The sequence below is a fragment of the Phasianus colchicus genome, chromosome 3 (genome assembly GCF_987193195.1).
Source record: "Phasianus colchicus chromosome 3, bPhaCol1.hap1.1, whole genome shotgun sequence".
NCBI classification, from domain to species: Eukaryota; Metazoa; Chordata; class Aves; order Galliformes; family Phasianidae; genus Phasianus; species Phasianus colchicus.
In genome coordinates, this window is record NC_143438.1 from 95,257,219 (window position 1) to 95,274,685 (window position 17,467).

The window sequence follows — 17,467 nt, forward strand, 5'->3', positions numbered from 1 at the left end:
TCCCTCTGCCAAGCCAACCCAAGCAGGCGCTGCTTGTCTGGAGGAAATGGAAACGAGGACTGCTCTCACTGCTGACCCCACAGTCTGGTCTGCAGGGCAGCACGCTGGTGGGAGACAGCGGGGGACCCCCACAATGAACCCAACGCTGACATCAGTGGGAAAAGGTCCCCAAACCAAAGGGAAGAGCTCCAGGACAGGAATGCAGCCGAGCAGCACTGCAGCTCGCAGCCGGGCAGCAAGAAGAGCTGCTGGCAGCGTAAAGCAATGATGCTGGGGACCAGCAGCCCTTGCAGCACCTGATGCTGGTTCAGCAGCTCACCCAGAGCCTGAGCCTGTCCCGAGGGACCTGCAGCACACACTTACGCTGGTGACTTTCCTCTTGATGTTCTCCAGGAGGTGCTCCTGGCCACGGATGAAGTAGGGGTGCTGGAACTCAGTGTCGTCCTTCTCTGGCTTCACCAGCCCTCCCTGCTCGATGTGCACGACCTTCCGGAAGCCATCTGAAAACCAAACAGGGGAAGGCTTGAAGGTTAAACGTGGGTTCAGAAAGCAGACGGGAGCACAGGGCGCCCTCGTCTGCTTCAATACGCAGTGCTGTCACCACCGTGCTCCTTTCAAACAGATCTCACCCCTAAAATGTGATGCGAAACACAAAGCTCCACTCTCCCCAAACCCAGTTCTGCTGCTGGCAGCACAGGTCAGCACGAGGAAAGGCTGAAAATGCTGGCACTGAAGGGGGAGCTGAAATCAACCTTCCTGCCCCCCAGTCGCAGCCCCGGGTCTGCAGGAAACCACCCAGCAGCACCCAGCATTCAGCACACGCTCCCTCCCAGCCCCTGAGCTCATCACCGCTTCTGTTTACTGGGGGCACTTCTGAGAGCCATCAGCTATGTGCTAAATCTTCCCTCCTCCAACTTTAAACCATTCCCTTGTCCTGCTGCCATCTCCCCTTCCCAAGAGCTGACTCCCCTGCTGTCTGTAGGCTCCCTTGAGGTGCTGAAGGCTGCACTGATTCACCCCGCAGCTTCTCTTCTCCATGCTGAACGAGCCCAGCTCCCTCAGCCTGTCTTTGTACGGAGGTGCTGCAGCCCTGCTCATCTCTGTGGCTCCTCTGGCCCCTCTCCAACAGCTCCCTGTCCTTCTTGTCCTGGGGGCTCCAGCCCTGGACGCAGTGCTGCAGACGGGGCCTCACGAGAGCAGAGCAGAGAGGGACGATCACCTCCCTGTCCCTGCTGCCACCCCTCTGCCGATGGAGCCCAGGATCCCATTTGCTCTCCGAGCTGCAGGAGCACACTGCTGCCTCACGTTCAGATTTTCACCCACCAGGACCCCCAGCTCCTTCTCCGCAGGGCTGCTCTCCAGGCCCGCTCCTTCCAGTCTGTATGGATGCCTGGGATTCCTCCGGCCCCAGTGCCAAACCTCACACTTTGCTGTGCTGAACCTCATCAGGTTCACCACTTTCAATCCCAGTAACGACATTATCAGCACTTTGGGATTATCAGCACTTCAGGATCAGTCCCTGCGTGCCACATCTCCACAGTTCAGAACCTCCAGAGCTGGTGACCCCACCGCCCCCCTGGGCAGCCCACGCCAAGGTCTGACGGCTCTTTGGGAGAAGGAATCGTTCCTCTTCCCCAAGCTGAGATCCAAGAGCCTGGTTCAAAGCAGGAAGGCCGTTAGGAGACCAAGACTCTCAACGCCTTCAGAAAGATCTCAGCTCCATTTCTGATCCTGACACGCATTTCCCAGAAAGGCACTGTTGGAAAGTTTCGCTCCATCTTAGTTTGGAAGAGGCTGCACCTGCAGGGCTGTGCTCTGGGGGCAGCGCAGAGATGGGGATCCAGAGGAGGGCAAGGAGATGCTCGTACAGCACCTCCACATGGGGACAGGCTGACAGCTGGGCTGCAGCCCGGGGAGGAGGAGGCTCTGAGACCTCACTGCAGCCTCCCAGAGCTTACAGGGAGCCCAGAAACAGGAGGAGAGCGATGTAGAAGAGCAGTGATGGGACCAAAGGGAACAGCTTTAAGCTCAAAGGGGAGACGTGGGGGCAGATGTGGGGAAATCCTTCACCCAGAGGCGGTGCAGCCCCAGCACTGCTGCCCGGAGCTGTGGGTGCCCCATCCCTGGAGGTGCCCGAGGCCGTGGGTGGGGACCTGGCAGCCCGCAGCTTTGCGGTGCTGTTTGTCAGCCCACAGCTGGGCTGGAATAAAAGCCCCCCACGCTCCCAGCAGTGAGCCATGCAGAGATGTGACGTCACACCGTGGGATGAGCCGGGGTTCGGCCATCCGAGGGATCCTCAGAGTGCAAAGGGCCCTGCAGAAATGCCCCGCAGCCCTCAAGGTGCTGACAGACAATGAAAATATCAGCCCCTGCTACAGCTGAACGCTTCCAAGGCCACATCTGGAGACCAGGGCTGATCTCCAGCAGGGCCGCTCCGAAGGCGGCCTTTGTGCACAGAAATTTGCCGTGCAGTTTGGGCAAAGCCCCTCTCTTCCAGCACAGGATGAGCAGAGTGGGGACAAACCCTGAACTGCTCCCATGTTTGGACACACAGACCTCGCCTCCCCCAGCTTTATGTGAGCTGAAATGCTCAAACCCAGCACAAGCTGACAGATCTCCCTTACAGCTTCCCTTCCTTAATGCAGAGTGGGAAGAGCTGGATCACATTGAAGCACAGCCTCAACACACATGCAAAAAAAGAATTAGGAACACCTGAAGGTGGTGGTTACGTTTCCTCATTTGCAACGCAGGACCCCAAATCCAGCGTGCCAACACCAAAACGTCACGTCATGCAGTCACCCCAGTGAGGCAAAGGACACAAAGATCATGGGATCGTGGAACCACTGAGGTTGGAAGGGGGTTCTGAGATCCCTGAGTCCAACCCCAACCCATCAGGGCTGTAGGTGGGCCCTGGGCAGCCTGAGCTGAGGGGGGCACCCAGCCCAGGGCAGGGGTGGGGCTGGGGGGTCCCATCCAGCCCAACTGTGCTGTGATTCCATGGCTCTGTGATCTTTAAGGACCCTTCCAACCCAACTATTCCATGGCTCTGTGATCTGTAAGGACCCTTCCAACCCAACCATTCCATGGCTCTGTGATCTTTAAGGACCGTTCCAATCCAATCACCACATGGTTCTATGATCTGTAAGGATCCTTCCAATACCATCCCATGACTCTGTTCCTTCCAACCCAACACAATCATCCCATGGCTCTATGATCTTTAAGGACCCTCTCAACCCAACCATCTCATGGCACCACAATCTTTCAGGTCCCTTCCAACCCAACCATTCCATGTCTCTATGATCTGTAAGGACCCTTCCAGCCCAACCCAACCACTCTGTGTCTCTGCTATCTTTATGGACCCTTCCAACACAACCATTCCACAGCTGCATGATCTTTAAGGACCCTTCCAACCCAACTCAAGCACCCTTCCAACCCAACCCATCCGTGATCCCATGATGACACAGAGCCAGTCCAGCATCACCCCTGGTCTCCTGGCAGGGTTTGATATTTGGGCACCCTGTCCTCAGCTCCAAGGGGAGGTGGAATCCCTCATTCCCTGATAACTCTCAACACTTCTCAGAGGACAGATGCAAACCAGTGCCACTCCTCGCCTACACACATGCACCATTCAAAAGACAAGCAAAGTCTGGTGGGAGATGCTCTGCAGCAAAAGGCCAGTGCCATCACACACCGTGCACAGCAGTAACTCCTTCAGGATGTGACTTGCTCTGTGCATTGCACTCAGTGATAAATTCAATGCTGCATTTCAGCCCAGATGCAACAGAGTCAGTGCGGAACGGAATGCAGATGACTGAAAGCTGGAAAACAGCCCAGCAGAATCAAAACCAGGTCTGGTTACTCTTAGGGGGAAGAAAAAAGGAAAAAAAATAATAAAGATGATTGAAGAGAGGATATCAAGTTGTGGCAGCAGAGTTTAGACTGGATATCAAGAATAACTTCTTTATGCAAAGGGCAGCTGGGTTGGGGAGGTGGGGGAGTCCCCACCCCTGCAGGGATTTTGGAGACGCATGGACGTGGCACTGAGGGACGGGGTTTAGAGGTGGATGTGTTAAGTCATGGTTGGATGCTGTGATCTTAAAGGCCTTTCCCAACCTCAGTGATTCCCTGATGCCTTCAAAGACACAAAGATTCAAAGAAAAAAGGACTGTGTCTCTTCTTTATGATTTCCCCAGCAATGAGGAAAGAAGTTGTTTGCTGTGAGAGCGGTGAGGTGCTGGAACAGCTGCCCAGAGAGGCTGTGGGTGCCCCGTCCATCCCTGAGGTGTTCAGGGCCAGGTTGGATGGGGCCCTGGGCAGCCTGGGCTGGTATTAAATATGGAGGTTGGTGGCCCTGCATGTGGCAGGAGTTTGGGGATTCATGATCCCTGGGGTCCTTTTCAACCCAGGCCCACCGTGATGTAGAAGGTGTGAATAGTAGCAGGGACAGCTCGGGTCAGACAATCACCATCCCTATGGTAAAAGCATTCCCTGAAGGAAAAGAATCACAGGATCACCAAGGTTGGAAAGGACCTCCAAGATCACCTGGTCCAAATGTCCACCCACCACTCCCCACTAACCACTGCTGTCCCTCAGTACAACACAAAAATGTTCCCTGGACACCTCCAGGGATGGGGATTCCACCACCACCTCCCTGGGCAGCCCATGCCAGTGCTGGATCACCCTTTGAGAGGAGTTTTTCCCAATGTCCAACCTGAATGTCCCCTGGCACAACCTGAGGCCATTCCTCTAGCCCTATCACTGCTACAGGGGAGACGAGGCCGACCCCCACCTCACCACAACCCTCCTTCAGGCAGTTGTAGAGAGCAATAATGGCTCCCCTGAGCTCCTCTTCTCCACACTGAACCATCTCAGTTCCCTCAGCTGCTCACCTTAAGGTGCTCCCGACCCCTCACAGCTCAGCTGCCCTTCTCTGGATGCACTCCATGTCCTTCTTGTACCGAGGGGCCCAACGCCGAGCACAGCACTGAGGTGTGCTCCCATCAATGCTGAGTGCAGAGATGATCACTTCCCTGCTCCTGCTGCTGCACTGCTGCTGGCACAAGCAGGGATGCTGTTGGCCTCCTTGGCCACCTGGGCACAATACTGGCTCGCATTCAGCCGAGCACTGACCAGCACACACCCCAGGTCCATTTCCCCCATGCAGCCTTCCAGCCACTCTGCCCAAGCCTGCAGCGTCACCGGGGGCTGGTGTGGCCAAAGTGCAGGACCCAGAGCTCAGCCCTGCTGGACTTCATCCCACCGACCTCAGCCCAGCGATCCAATATGTCCAGGTCCCCTTGTAGGGCCTTCCTACCCTGGGCAGATCAATGCTTCCCCACTGCAAACTGCCTGAGGGTGCACCCAATGCCCACAGCCAAATCACGAATAACGACACTGGACAGGATGGCCCCCAGTACTGATCCCCTGGGAACAGCACCCATGTCCGGCTGCCGGCTGGATGTGACTCCATTCACCATCACTGCCTGGGCCCAGCCACCCAGCCAGCAATCTACCCAGCCACGAGTGCACCTGCCCAAGCCGTGGGCTGAATCTCATCTCACCGCTGGAGGCTTAGAAAGCCCAGGTGAGGCACAACGCCATCAGAGCAGCCCAGAGATGGTGGCACCTGACTCAAAGGACCGAGATCCTTCCAGCCCTGCTCTGACCGCTGCAGCTCTGACAGGAAGAAAGTTAAGTGCTGCTGAGAAGTGCAAGTTCAGTCAGTGTCTGCTTTACATAACGCTGACCGCAACATCCCCTGAAGGAAGCAGGCAGAAAATGAACAAGCTGTTGTGCGTGGCAGCTCAGTCCAGCTGGACGCGTTCCAGGCGAGTTCCTCCTTCATTGCAGGGCTGGCAGCTAATGACAGCGAGCACAAAGCAGGCACTGAGAGCTCCCCATCTAATAATCGGGGCTGCGGAGATGAAAGAAGTCCGACAGCTCTTTTCATCCAGCACAAGTTTGCAGTGCTGTCGATCCCATCAGTCGACCTTCGACTTCCCGCTGGCTCCCCAAAACTGAATGGGTCGCAAAGGCAGCAAACGCTCCCTGGGTTAAAGCCTGGCACCTCACTGCAGCTCTGAGCCCCACGGGCTGCCCCAGTACTCACACATGTTGAGCTGCCGCACGAAGCTGGCCATGTTGTTGTGCTTGAAGTACTTCGGGAGCACCTCCTTGGCAAACTGTCCTTGGTCAAACACATGGAAGCTGTTTCCACTCTGTGCAAAACAAAACAGAACACAGCATCATCAACCATGATTACAACAGGAAGGGTGGCAAGGATTGGAACTGGATGGGGCTGATGGTCATGGTTGGGTTCCTACCCAACCCATCCTGTGGTTCTATGAGGCCTTCCCTTCCCTTCCCTTCCCTTCCCTTCCCTTCCCTTCCCTTCCCTCCCCTTCCCTTCCCAGACATCAGCCCCAGGTTTCTGTAGGACACGTAAGGGTCCCACCTCCTGAAGCCCCTCAGCTGCAGTTCATCAGCTTGGGAGTCGTTATCACCTGAGCAATGCAAGATCACCAGGGATGGAGATCAGCTCCAGACAACATCCACGTTCACCGTGCTGCTGCCAGGACCTGAACAGGGCAGTGGCCGTGCTGCTGGGCACCAGGCTGGGGCATGGGGTTTGGGTAGGGGCATGGGGCTTAGGTATGGGGCTGGGGCATGGAACTTGGGTATAGGACGTGGGTATGGGGCTTAGATATGGGACTTTGGCATGGAGCTTGGGTATGGGAATTGTGCATAGACTTTGGGTACAGAGCTTGGGTATGGGAACTTTGGGTATGGGAAGTGGGTGTGGAGCTTGGGTATGGGATTTGGCTGCATGACTTTGGCACGGAGCTTGGGTATGAAGCTGTGTATGGGACATGGCTATGGGGTTTGGGCATGGGACTTTGGCATATGGAGCTGAAATACATCCCAGTTCATTGGAGGAGGGTTGGACTTGATGACCTTCAAAGGTCCCTTCCAACTCTAAAGATTCTGTGATTCTATGGGACTCAGACATGGAGCCCAGGCATGGGGGTTGGGTAAAGGACCTGGGCATGGGGTTTGCGTAAGGAATTACTTGGTCATGGAGCTTGGATATGAAAATCATAGAACCACAGAATGGCCAGGGTTAGAAGGGACCTCAAGGATCATGAAGCTCCAGTCCCCCCTAGCACACACAGGGCCACCAACCTCTGCACCTAATGCTGGACCAGGCTGCCCAGGGCCCCATCCAACCTGGCCCTGAACACCTCCAGGGATGGACGGGGCATCCACAGCCTCTCTGGGCAGCTGTTCCAGCACCTCACCGCTCTCACAGCAAACAACTTCCCCCGATATCCAGCATGGGGAGTGGATAAAGGACCTGGGCGTGGGGTTTGGGTAAGGAATTACTTCGGCACGGAGCTGGGTACAGGACTTGGGCATGGAGCCAGGTGTGGGGCTCGGGCACAAAGTGTGGGGCACAAAGTGTGGGGCACACGGCTGGAGCTCGGGCAGCAGCAACACCTGCCTGTCCCACGAGCTGCCAGCCCCGAGCTGCCACCGAGCTGCTCGGCAGCACGACCAGCACAGCACCATTCCCTGGGGCTGCAGTACAGCCGGGGAGGTTAAACGTGCTCTGAAGATGACATCCCAAATTGCACAACTAGCAAATCTGTTAATCCCGCTGCTTGTCCCAATTAGCTGTTTCCAGCAACAGCCAACGCTCTCCTGAGCTAATTAAGACGAGCCGGGCAGGCTGAGCGGAAATGCCAACATCTGTGAGCAAATTAAAGCAATTCCACACGCTGCCAGTCTCCGTGCATGGGCCCGGGGCAGAGCAGGGCAGCAGAGGATGGGCCTGCATCCCCACTGCTCTGACCCCACAGCCCACGGACAGACAGGTGCTGCCAGAGCTCCGAGCAGAGCAGCTCACAGCAGGAGCCAGCAGGGCTGTCCCAGCCAGCACAGCCACAGGATCACAGCACAGCTCGGGCTGTGCCATTGATAAGGGGGTGAAAGAGCACTGCTTCCCAATGGGGGACACCACTCACAGAATCACAGAACGGCCAGGGTTGGAAGGGACCTCAAGGATCATGAATCTCAAACCCCCCTGCCACACGCAGGGCCACCAACCATCCCACCTAATGCTAGACCAGGCTGCCCAGGGCCCCATCCAACCTGGCCTTGAACACCTCCAGGGATGGACGGGGCATCCACAGCCTCTCTGGGCAGCTGTTCCAGCACCTCACCACTCTCTCTGTAAAGAATTTCCCCCTGACGTCCAACCTCAATCTCCCTTCCCTCAGCTTAAAACCATTTCCCCTTGTCCTGCTGTCACTCACCCTTTCCAAGAGTTGATTCCCCTCCTGTCTGTAGGCTCCCTTTAGGTACTGAAAGGCTGCAATGATTCACCCCACAGCCTTCTTTTCTCCATGCTGAACAAGCCCAGCTCCCTCAGCCTGTCCTCATAGGGGAGGTGCTCCAGTCCCCTGCTCATCTCTGTGGCCCTCCTCTGGACCCTCTCCAACAGCTCCCTGTCTTGTACTGGGGGCTCCACACTTGGACGCAGTAACACCCCAGACACGGAGCTGCTGACCACCGCCTGTGCCCAGCCACCCCATTCCCCATCCCCTGGACTGTCCGCCCTCCAAATCCATGCTGCTCCAACTCAGGGCTGAGCACGCGGTGCAGGACTGCAGCACGAGCCCAGGTACACAACAGCAGCTGCCCTGAGCACAGGTGTCATCACCGTGACCCCACATCCAGTGGCCCGGAGCCCACCCCACTCAGTCTCAGATCCGCAGTGCCATTGGATGAAGCACGGTTCCCAGCAGCTTTCTGGCACGCCGACAGGAGCTGTGCTGTCACTACGAGCATCTGCAAAGCAGCAGCAGAAGGGATTTTCATTCTGGCAGAGCCACACGAGAGCTCCAAACGCATTCCACAACCCGGGTTTTGTTCCACGATGCAGAGCTGATGCTGTCCCACCGAGCCCGACGGTGCCAGCACAGCACTGACCATAAAGAACCGGGACTACACACACACCAGGCTGCACAACTGCACCTGCCCACACCAAACCCAGGTGGGTTGATTAAAAGTTGGCACTGGGGCTGGCTGGCTGCCAGCTGAGTTGGGCTGCTCCTGCAGAAACCCTCCAGTGCTCCAGCGTTTGCTTTCAAGGAGGCTCTCCACCACCCCCACCACGGTGCTGCACCGCACTGCTCCTGCTTGCTGCTTCTGCTGCTGCCCCACCACGAGGATCACAGAACGCTGGGCTGGCAGAGCCCTCTCAGCTCCGCTGCTCCTGCAGGGCCGCCCCACAGCACGAGTCTGGGGCACAGCCGTGACAGTGCCAGGGGACTCTGGTGTCTGTTTGGGCTGGGAACACGCCGGCCTTGTCTGAAAGAGAGAATGAGGGGAGGCGGCCTCACACTGCACCCAGGGAAGGGTCAGGTTGGAGGGTAGGAAACATTTCTCTTCCAAACACGGTGATGCATCAGCACGAACTGCCCAGGGAGGGGTGGGGGTCACCAACCCAGAACTGTGGGGATGTGGCACCTGGGGACGCGGCGGTGGTGGGGGTGACGGGATGGGTCAGACTTGGGGATCCTGGAGGTCTCTTCTATCATTAATGAATCCATAATTCTATGGTTCTAATCAAAAAGGTCAAAACAAATGCTTCCACCGAGAGGCAGCTCCAGCTGAGCCCAGGAGGCAGCCAGCACCCACAGCACCCACAGCACCCACAGCACCCACAGCGCCCACAGCACCCACAGCGCCCACAGCGCCCACAGCACCCACAGCACCCACAGCACCCACAGCGCCCACAGCGCCCACAGCACCCACAGCACCCACAGCACCCACAGCGCCCACAGCGCCCACAGCACCCACAGCACCCACAGCGCCCACAGCACCCAGCGCCCAGCTCAGAGCTGAAGGGAAGCTGGAAGAGCACGAGGTCCCCAGCACACCAGTGGAAGTTTACAGCAGACCAGCCCTAATTAAACCATCCGTAAGTGGCACACGATCATTGTCAATGTTAGAAAGAACGCAGCCCTGAGCCAGCACGACCACCTCGCTTCTGTGATTGCAGCCCACGAGGCTGCCTGGGCTCTTCTGGGCAGCACCCCAAGTCCGTGCCACGCTGGCATCCCAAATCCATGCAACACTGGCATCCCAAGACTTTCATGCTGCACTGGCACCCCAAGCCCTTGCAAAACTGGGACTTCAAGTCCTTACCACATTGGCATCCCAAGTCTTTGCCACATTGGCATCCCAAGTCCTCGCCAAATTGGCACCCCAAGTCTTTGCCACATTGGGATCCCAAGTCTTCACCATCTTGGCATCCCAAGTCTTTGCCACGTTAGCACCCCAAGCCTTTACCACCTTGGCATCCCAAGTCCTTGCCAAATTGACATCTCAAGTCCTTGCCAAACTGGCATCCCAGGACTTTGCCACATTGGCACCCCAAGTCTTTGCCACCTTGGCATCCCAAGTCCTTGCCACAATGGCATCCCAAGTCTTTGCCACATTGGCACCCCAAGCCCTCGCCCATTGGCATCCCAATTCTTCACTGTGCCCAACAGCACTCGGGGAAACGTCTCCCATGGCCCCACAAAGTCTGCCCCGAGATCCCCGGGCTGCAGTCTGCTCCCCCAGGCAGAGCAGCCCCTGCAGATCAGCTTTGTCTCTGTCAGCCCCCTCCAAATTCCTGCACTAATCCCCATCCTCTCCAGTTTCAGTTACAATTTTCCACATGGCAGAGTATCAAAAGCTTTGCTGAACTCCGGCTACATTGGATCTGCCCCACGTCTTTCATCCAGGAGAGGATTTTGTGCTCAGAGGAGAGGTGAGGACGTGGATGGGTTTCTGTTAAATCTCTCTTTTATCTCCTTTCCATTTAGCCGTATGGCTCCAGTTGCTCTTTAGGATCACTTCCAAAGCATTCCAGCCCACCAAGTTGAGCTCTGACAACAGCACCTCTCACACAGTCAGTGCACAGAGCAGCTGAGCACTTCCCTGGGGGTGACCCAGAGGGGCACAACGAGGGGGCTGCTGCTCCAGCACCCATTCCCCCCCCATGCTATGGGGCGCAGACACAAGGACCAGAGCTCACAAGGCACGTGCCTACGTGGCACAGAACTGACACCATCAGCAGCAGTGGTCACACTGCTGTACGCACAGACACGATGATTCCAGAGTAAAAATAATTGGAGTGGGCCAATATGGCTAAAAAAAAAAGAAAAAAAAGTTTGTAGCAGGATTGAAGTCGCTCCTTTGCTGTGGGATCCAAGCTGATGTGCTCACTGCACAGCCTCCGGGGTCCCTTCCTGTGCCCAATCCCAAATAAAGGACAATAAAGGACAATAAAGTCTTCTTCTGACCGGGAATGGGGAGTGATGGCCTTGTTGGGGTGCGAGAACTCAGCAGGCTCCACCATGGATGGCGTGGGCAGGCAGCACAGCAATGATGATGGAAAACGAAACAGAACTCACTCATCTGATTTTGTCATAGAATGGGGGGGGTTGGAAAGGCCCTCACAGATCCTAGGGCCATGGGGTGGTTGGGTTGGAAGGGTCCTTAAAGACCACAGAGCCATGGAATGGCAGGATTAGAAGGGTCCTTACAGATCGCAGTGCCTTGGGATAGGTTGGAGGGGCTCTTGCAGATCACAGACCCATGGGATGATTGTGATGGAAGCATCCTTAAAAATCATAGAGGCATGGTATGATAGGTTTGGAAGGGATCTTAAAGATCATAGTGACGTAGAACGGTTGGATTGGAAGGGTCCTTAAAGATTATAGAGGTATGAAATGGGTTGGGTTGGAAGGGCCCTTAAAGGTTGTACAGACATAGTATGGTTGTGTGGAGAGGTCCTTAAAGATCAGAGACCAATGAATAGTTGGCTTAGAAGGATCCTTACAGATCTTAGAGATAGCATGGTTGGGTTGGAAGGGTCCTTACAGATCACACAACCACAGAAGGTTGGGTTGGAAGGGTCCTTACAGATCACAGAACCATACAATGGTTGGGTTGGAAGGGTCCTTACAGATCACACAACCACAGAATGGTTGGGTTGGAAGGGTCCTTACAGATCACACAACCATACAATGGTTGGGATGGAAGGACCCCCCAGCCCCACCTCTGCCATGGGCTGGCTGCCCCCCAGCTCAGGCTGCCCAGGACCCACCCACAGCCTGGGGCACCTCCAGGGATGGGGCACCCACAGCTCCGGGCAGCAGTGCTGGGGCTGCACCGCCTCTGGGTGAAGGATTTCCCCACATCTGCCCCCAATCTGCCCTCCTTCAGGTTAAGCCATTCCCCCGTGTCCTGTCACTATCACCTGTCCATGTAAAAGAGAGGACAGTGAGAAGCCAAACCCTCTGTGATGCCGGACGTTCAGACCTCACCAGCCCCACTCCGCTTCTTCCCCAGTGCCTCAGGGCTCCAGCACCACTCAGTGCCACGGGGGGCAAATCTGACCCCCCAAGGGGTGAACTGACCCTGGGGGAGAAGAGGTGGAAGCTGAGCTTTGGCACCTTTGTAGCCCAGACGATGCTCCAGGCCCCCCACTCCCATCGCCACCGCGCTGCAGGACGCAGCAGGAACCCTTCCAAAATTCAGACAGCAGAGCAGCTCCTGCCTTCAGCAAACAGCTTCCCCTGCTTTCCAGCAGCTGTAAGTCCTTCTACGAGGAGGAAAGCTGCAGAAGCCTTCTTGCTGGCTTTGCACACCCTTGTGGCGTGAGCTCCCTCACGCGGCACTGAAAGGAGAGACCACCCCGCACCCACCGGGGTGGGCAGCAGCTGTGACTCAGCTGGGCTGAGAGCTGGGCAGGTAATGAAACAAAGGCAGCGACAGCAGCGGCTGCTGCAGTTTGGGGTTTTGTTTTTGGTTTTTTTTTTTCCTTTCAAATTTACTGTTTAAATGGGGATGGCGCAGCTCGAAGTTTAAATCTCATCGTCGCTGTTACGCAGCGCTTGCCAGCAGTCGGGTGAGATGAGAGGGAGCTGATAAACAGGAGGAGAGTGGCTGCGAGTGGGCAGGGAGTGACAGGACGTGGGGGAATGGATTTCAGCTCAAAGAGGGCAGATTTGGGGTCAGACGTGGGGAAATCCTTCACCCAGAGGCGGTGCAGCCCCAGCACTGCTGCCCGGAGCTGTGGGTGCCCCATCCCTGAGGTGCCCGAGGCTGTGGGGGGGCTCTGGGCAGCCTGAGCTGGGGGGCAGCCAGCCCATAGCAGGGGTGGGGCTGGGGGGTCCCTTCCAACCCAACCATTGTATGGTTCTACTGTCGTTGAGGACCCTTCCAATCCAATCATTCCACGGCTCTAAGACTTTTAAAGACCCTTCCAACCCAACCATCCCATGGCTACAAGACCTTGAAGGACCCTTCCAACCCACTCCATTCCATGCCTCTCTGATCTTCAAGGACCCTTCCAACCCAACCATTCCATGGTTCTATGACTTTTAAGAACACTTCCATTCCAACCCATTCCACAGCTCTGTGATCTTCAAGGACCCTTCCAACTCATTCCATAGCTCTATGAACTTTAATGACCCTTCCAACCCAACACATTCTGTAACTCTTCTGCTCTATGATCTTTATGGACACTTTTCCTATCCAACACACTTCATGATGTCATGCTACAGCTGCTCCTTTTTTTGTGTCAACATTACTGGAAGAAAAGCAGAAACGGACCCAGAACCCCGAGGAACCCACTTCTAGCTCCACCTGGAGAGCAACAAGGGTATTTCCAAGGCACGACCTGCCCTTCCCATCTCTGCAGCAGACCTCGTGCCATCAGCCCCATGCAGGGACACAACTTCTGGTGGCAGCTGCCCCGGCCCCTTGGGAAGCACTGCTGCGCTGCAGGGGGCAGACAGGGGCTGGGGGCTGCTCCTGGGCATGGCCAGCTGCCCTGGGTGTGGGGCTGGGGGCCCCGGGACCCAAACATGGGAAGGCTGCAGTCAAAGGAGAGAGCTGTGGGCTCAAAGGGCAGAGCTTCCAAAGGGGATCAAAGAATGGCTTCGGTTGGAAGGGAGCTTAAAGATCTCAAAGTCCCAGAACCACAGGGGATGAAAGGGACCTCTGGAGCTCCCCCAACCCAACGCAACCCCCTCCTCCCACCCCCCACCCTCCAGACACCCATCAGCGCTGCTCAGACCCCTCCCAGCCTTCTCTCCCCCAGCGCACAGCCCCGGGGCTCTCAGCCTGTCCCCACCAGGAGGGGCTCCAGGTCCCCCCCATCTCCGCACCCCCCGCTGGGCTCTCCCAGCAGCTCCCAGTCTGCCCTGAACTGGGAGCCCAGCACCGGGCGCAGTGCTCCAGCAGCGCCCTGCAGGGCAGAGCAGAGGGGAGCAGCACCTCCCTGCCCTGCTGGCTGCACTCTGGCAATGCACCACAGGGTTCCACTGGCCCTCTTGGCCTCCAGGACTCATTGCTTTCTTGCCTCAGGGTGTGCAGCATGTGGGAGCAGCACAAGGGCGACAGCTGTGGGCTCTGCTCCAGGATCACTGCAGGCAGACGGCAGCAGCACTCAGCGATTTCCTGGGCACATCCCTGGCTCAGCAAAAGGAGCTGCTGGTTTATTTCATGTCCTCTGCTTATTTCACGTCCTCTGCTCCCCCCCTCTGTCTGAGAGCACGAATGGACAGGCTGCTGCCTGATGCTGCCACATCAGAGCATCGCTGTCAGCAGATCAGCGCCCCTCAGGTTTGTTTTCTGTATCACCTTTGGGTGCAAACCAGGCCAAGCCCTGGGGCTGCTATCCTTGGAGCTGCTGCAGCCCCTCTGCCCCCCACAAGGCCCCCCGTGCTGCGGTGCTGACAGCAGGCTGCCCTGTGCTGGCAGCTCCGTCGCACCGCAGACAAACACACACTGTGCCACCCTGAGCTCAGCGATTTCCCCACCCGGGCTGCTGGGCAGGAGGGGCTCCACTGGATGCTGGGTGCCACGGCTCCTCCAGGCTCAGCCCAAAGAAAAAATAAAGAGTAGAACTTAAGGATTGAGATAAAACCATTTCCTGAGGCAGAAAAAGGAAAGATAGTATCTCCAAGGAGGTTCAGGTTGCCCAAGGAGGCTGTGGATGCCCCATCCCTGCAGGCATTTGAGGCCAGGCTGGATGTGGCTCTGGGCAGCCTGGGCTGCTGGCTGGCAACCCTGCACACAGCAGGGGGTTGGAACTGATGAGCATTGTGCTCCTTTGCAACCCAGGCCATCCTGTGATTCTGTGATAATAACAGAGGTCTCTATTTACCAAATGATGCACAGCACATTTCTCACTGCTCACTGACTGACACACAGCCCCTGAGCAATAGCTGATTCCCCCTTGGTCAGCTCTCCCCGGATTATAAGTTTCTATGATTCCATACATTACTTGAAGGGCACCTACAGGAAAGCTGGGCAGGGACTCTTCATAAGGGAAAATAGTGATGAAACAAGAGCAAATGGCTTTAAACAGGAAGAGATTTAGATTAGACCTTAAGGAGAAATTCTTTACTGTGAGGGTGGTGAGACACTGGAACAGGCTGCCCAGCGAGGCTGTGGATGTTCCCTCCCTGGAGACATTCAAGGCCAGGCTGGATGGGGCCGTGAGCAACTTGGCCTGGTGGGAGGTGTCCCTGCTTATTGTAGGGGGATGGAACTTAAAGGTCCCTTCCAACCCAAACCATTCTGTGATTCTGTAATCTTAAAGGTGCCTTCCAACTCAAATCATTCCGTGATTCTATGACCTCTGAGGTCCCTTCCAAGCCAACCATCCCATGGCTCTAGGATCTATCAGGACCCTTCAAACCCAGCCATTCCACAGCTCTGATCCATAAGGACTCTTCCAAGCCAATGATTCTATGGCTCTATGCTCTTTAAGGACCCTTCTAACCCAACCATTCCACAGCTCCATGATGCTTAAGAATAATTTCAACCCAATGCATTCTACCAGTCCATGGCTCTACGACCTCCCAGTACACTCCCAATCCATTCTAAGCTTCTACGACCTCTCAGGATCCTTCTAACCCAACCATTCAATTGCTCTATGATCTTCAAGGACCCTTCCGACCCAATCATTCCATGGCTCTATGATCTTCAAAGACTCTTCCAACCCAATATTCTGTGGTGACCTTTCAGGATCCTTCTAACCTAACCATTCAATTGCTCTATGCTCTATAAGAATCCTTCCAACCCAATCATTCCATGGCTCTATGACCTCCCAGTACACTCCCAATCCATTCTAAGCTTCTATGACCTCTCAGGATCCTTCTAACCCAACCATTCAATTGCTCTATGATCTTCAAGGACCCTTCCAACCTAACCATCCCACCTCCCTATGATCTATAAGGACTCTTCCAACCCAATCCAACCCAACCATTCCCTGGCTCTATGATCTTTAAGAACCCTTCCAACCCAACCACTCTATGACTCTACAAAGACTATGACCTCCAGAGCTGCCTGCTGGGCAGAACAAAGCTTTCCAACCAACAGCACCAGCAGAAGCTGTCAATGCAGAGCACCCACACGGCTCCCTCCCCAAAGCACCTCCTGAGCTCCGGAGTTTGTCACAGCACCCAACTGCCTCCATCTCAGCAGCACCGCAGCCCCCAGCTGCCCTCCCCGGCCCTGCTGACACGAGGCAGGTCCAGTCCCTGCAGCTCAGTTCAGCAGAACACCCAGACAGACACACAGCCCACGGAGGACAGGGCAAAGCACCAGCTCAGCACACGATCCATCCCCGCGAGGCACAGCTCCGCGCTCCAGCAGCTGCTGATGCTGCACGAGGCCTCCGCACGCCTCGGGGAGGGAGGTGAAGCCAGCAAACCTCACCCATCAATTAGCCCTCAATTAGCCACGCTGTTTGTATCCCAAAAATGTTGCTCAGAACCCAGGAACCCGCTGCTGTTAAGTGGCCCCGGCGCTCCCAGCAAAGCAGCGCCAGGGCTGCCCAGGGCAGCGGTTACACACAGAGCTCATCCGACAGGAATCCAACCTCCTTCCGCTCCTCTTCAGCTGTCCAACGGTTCTGGCTGTGCTCCGTGGCAGCGGGACTGCTGACATCACAGCTGCATGCTGCACTGGGGACAGCCTCTCTCTTACAGTCGCTGCCCCTGAATTGCACTGTCTCTCTTCTTGAGAAAGACTGACTCTAAACAAGGAAAACGCATCAATAGCCGCGAGCCCTTCAGAAAACACAGCCCCAAAGCTCATCTCTGCAGGACTAATTAATCCAAGTCTATGGCGGGTGCTCCTGGCCATGGAAGGGGCTGGGACCGGTGGGCTTTAAGGTCCGTCCCCACCCAAAGCTCTCCGTGATGCTGAGAGCCCATAAATGGCTCTGAAGTGCTCTGCCCTCCACACCCGGGGGGAAATGGGATCTGCAGAGATGAGAGGAGTTCCCACAACGAGAAAGTTACTAAAAGAGTGTCAAGGAATCACGGAGTGTGAAGGCCTCACCTTCAAAGAAACTGAACTAGAAGGTTATGTACATACACATACATTTCCT

At 56.1% G+C, this 17,467-nt stretch overlaps 1 protein-coding gene across 2 annotated transcripts in view; it reads right to left on the reverse strand.

Moving 5' to 3' along the window:
• Positions 1-17,467, reverse strand: part of HSF1 (heat shock transcription factor 1) — a 63,938-nt gene that overhangs the window by 41,979 nt on the left and 4,492 nt on the right. For both annotated transcript variants that reach the window (XM_031609463.2, XM_031609462.2), the window contains exons 2-3: positions 6,110-6,218; positions 364-500 (exon numbers count right to left, since the gene is read on the reverse strand). In XM_031609463.2, coding sequence (XP_031465323.2) covers positions 364-500; positions 6,110-6,218 — 246 coding nt within the window. The remainder of the gene's footprint in view (positions 1-363; positions 501-6,109; positions 6,219-17,467) is intronic.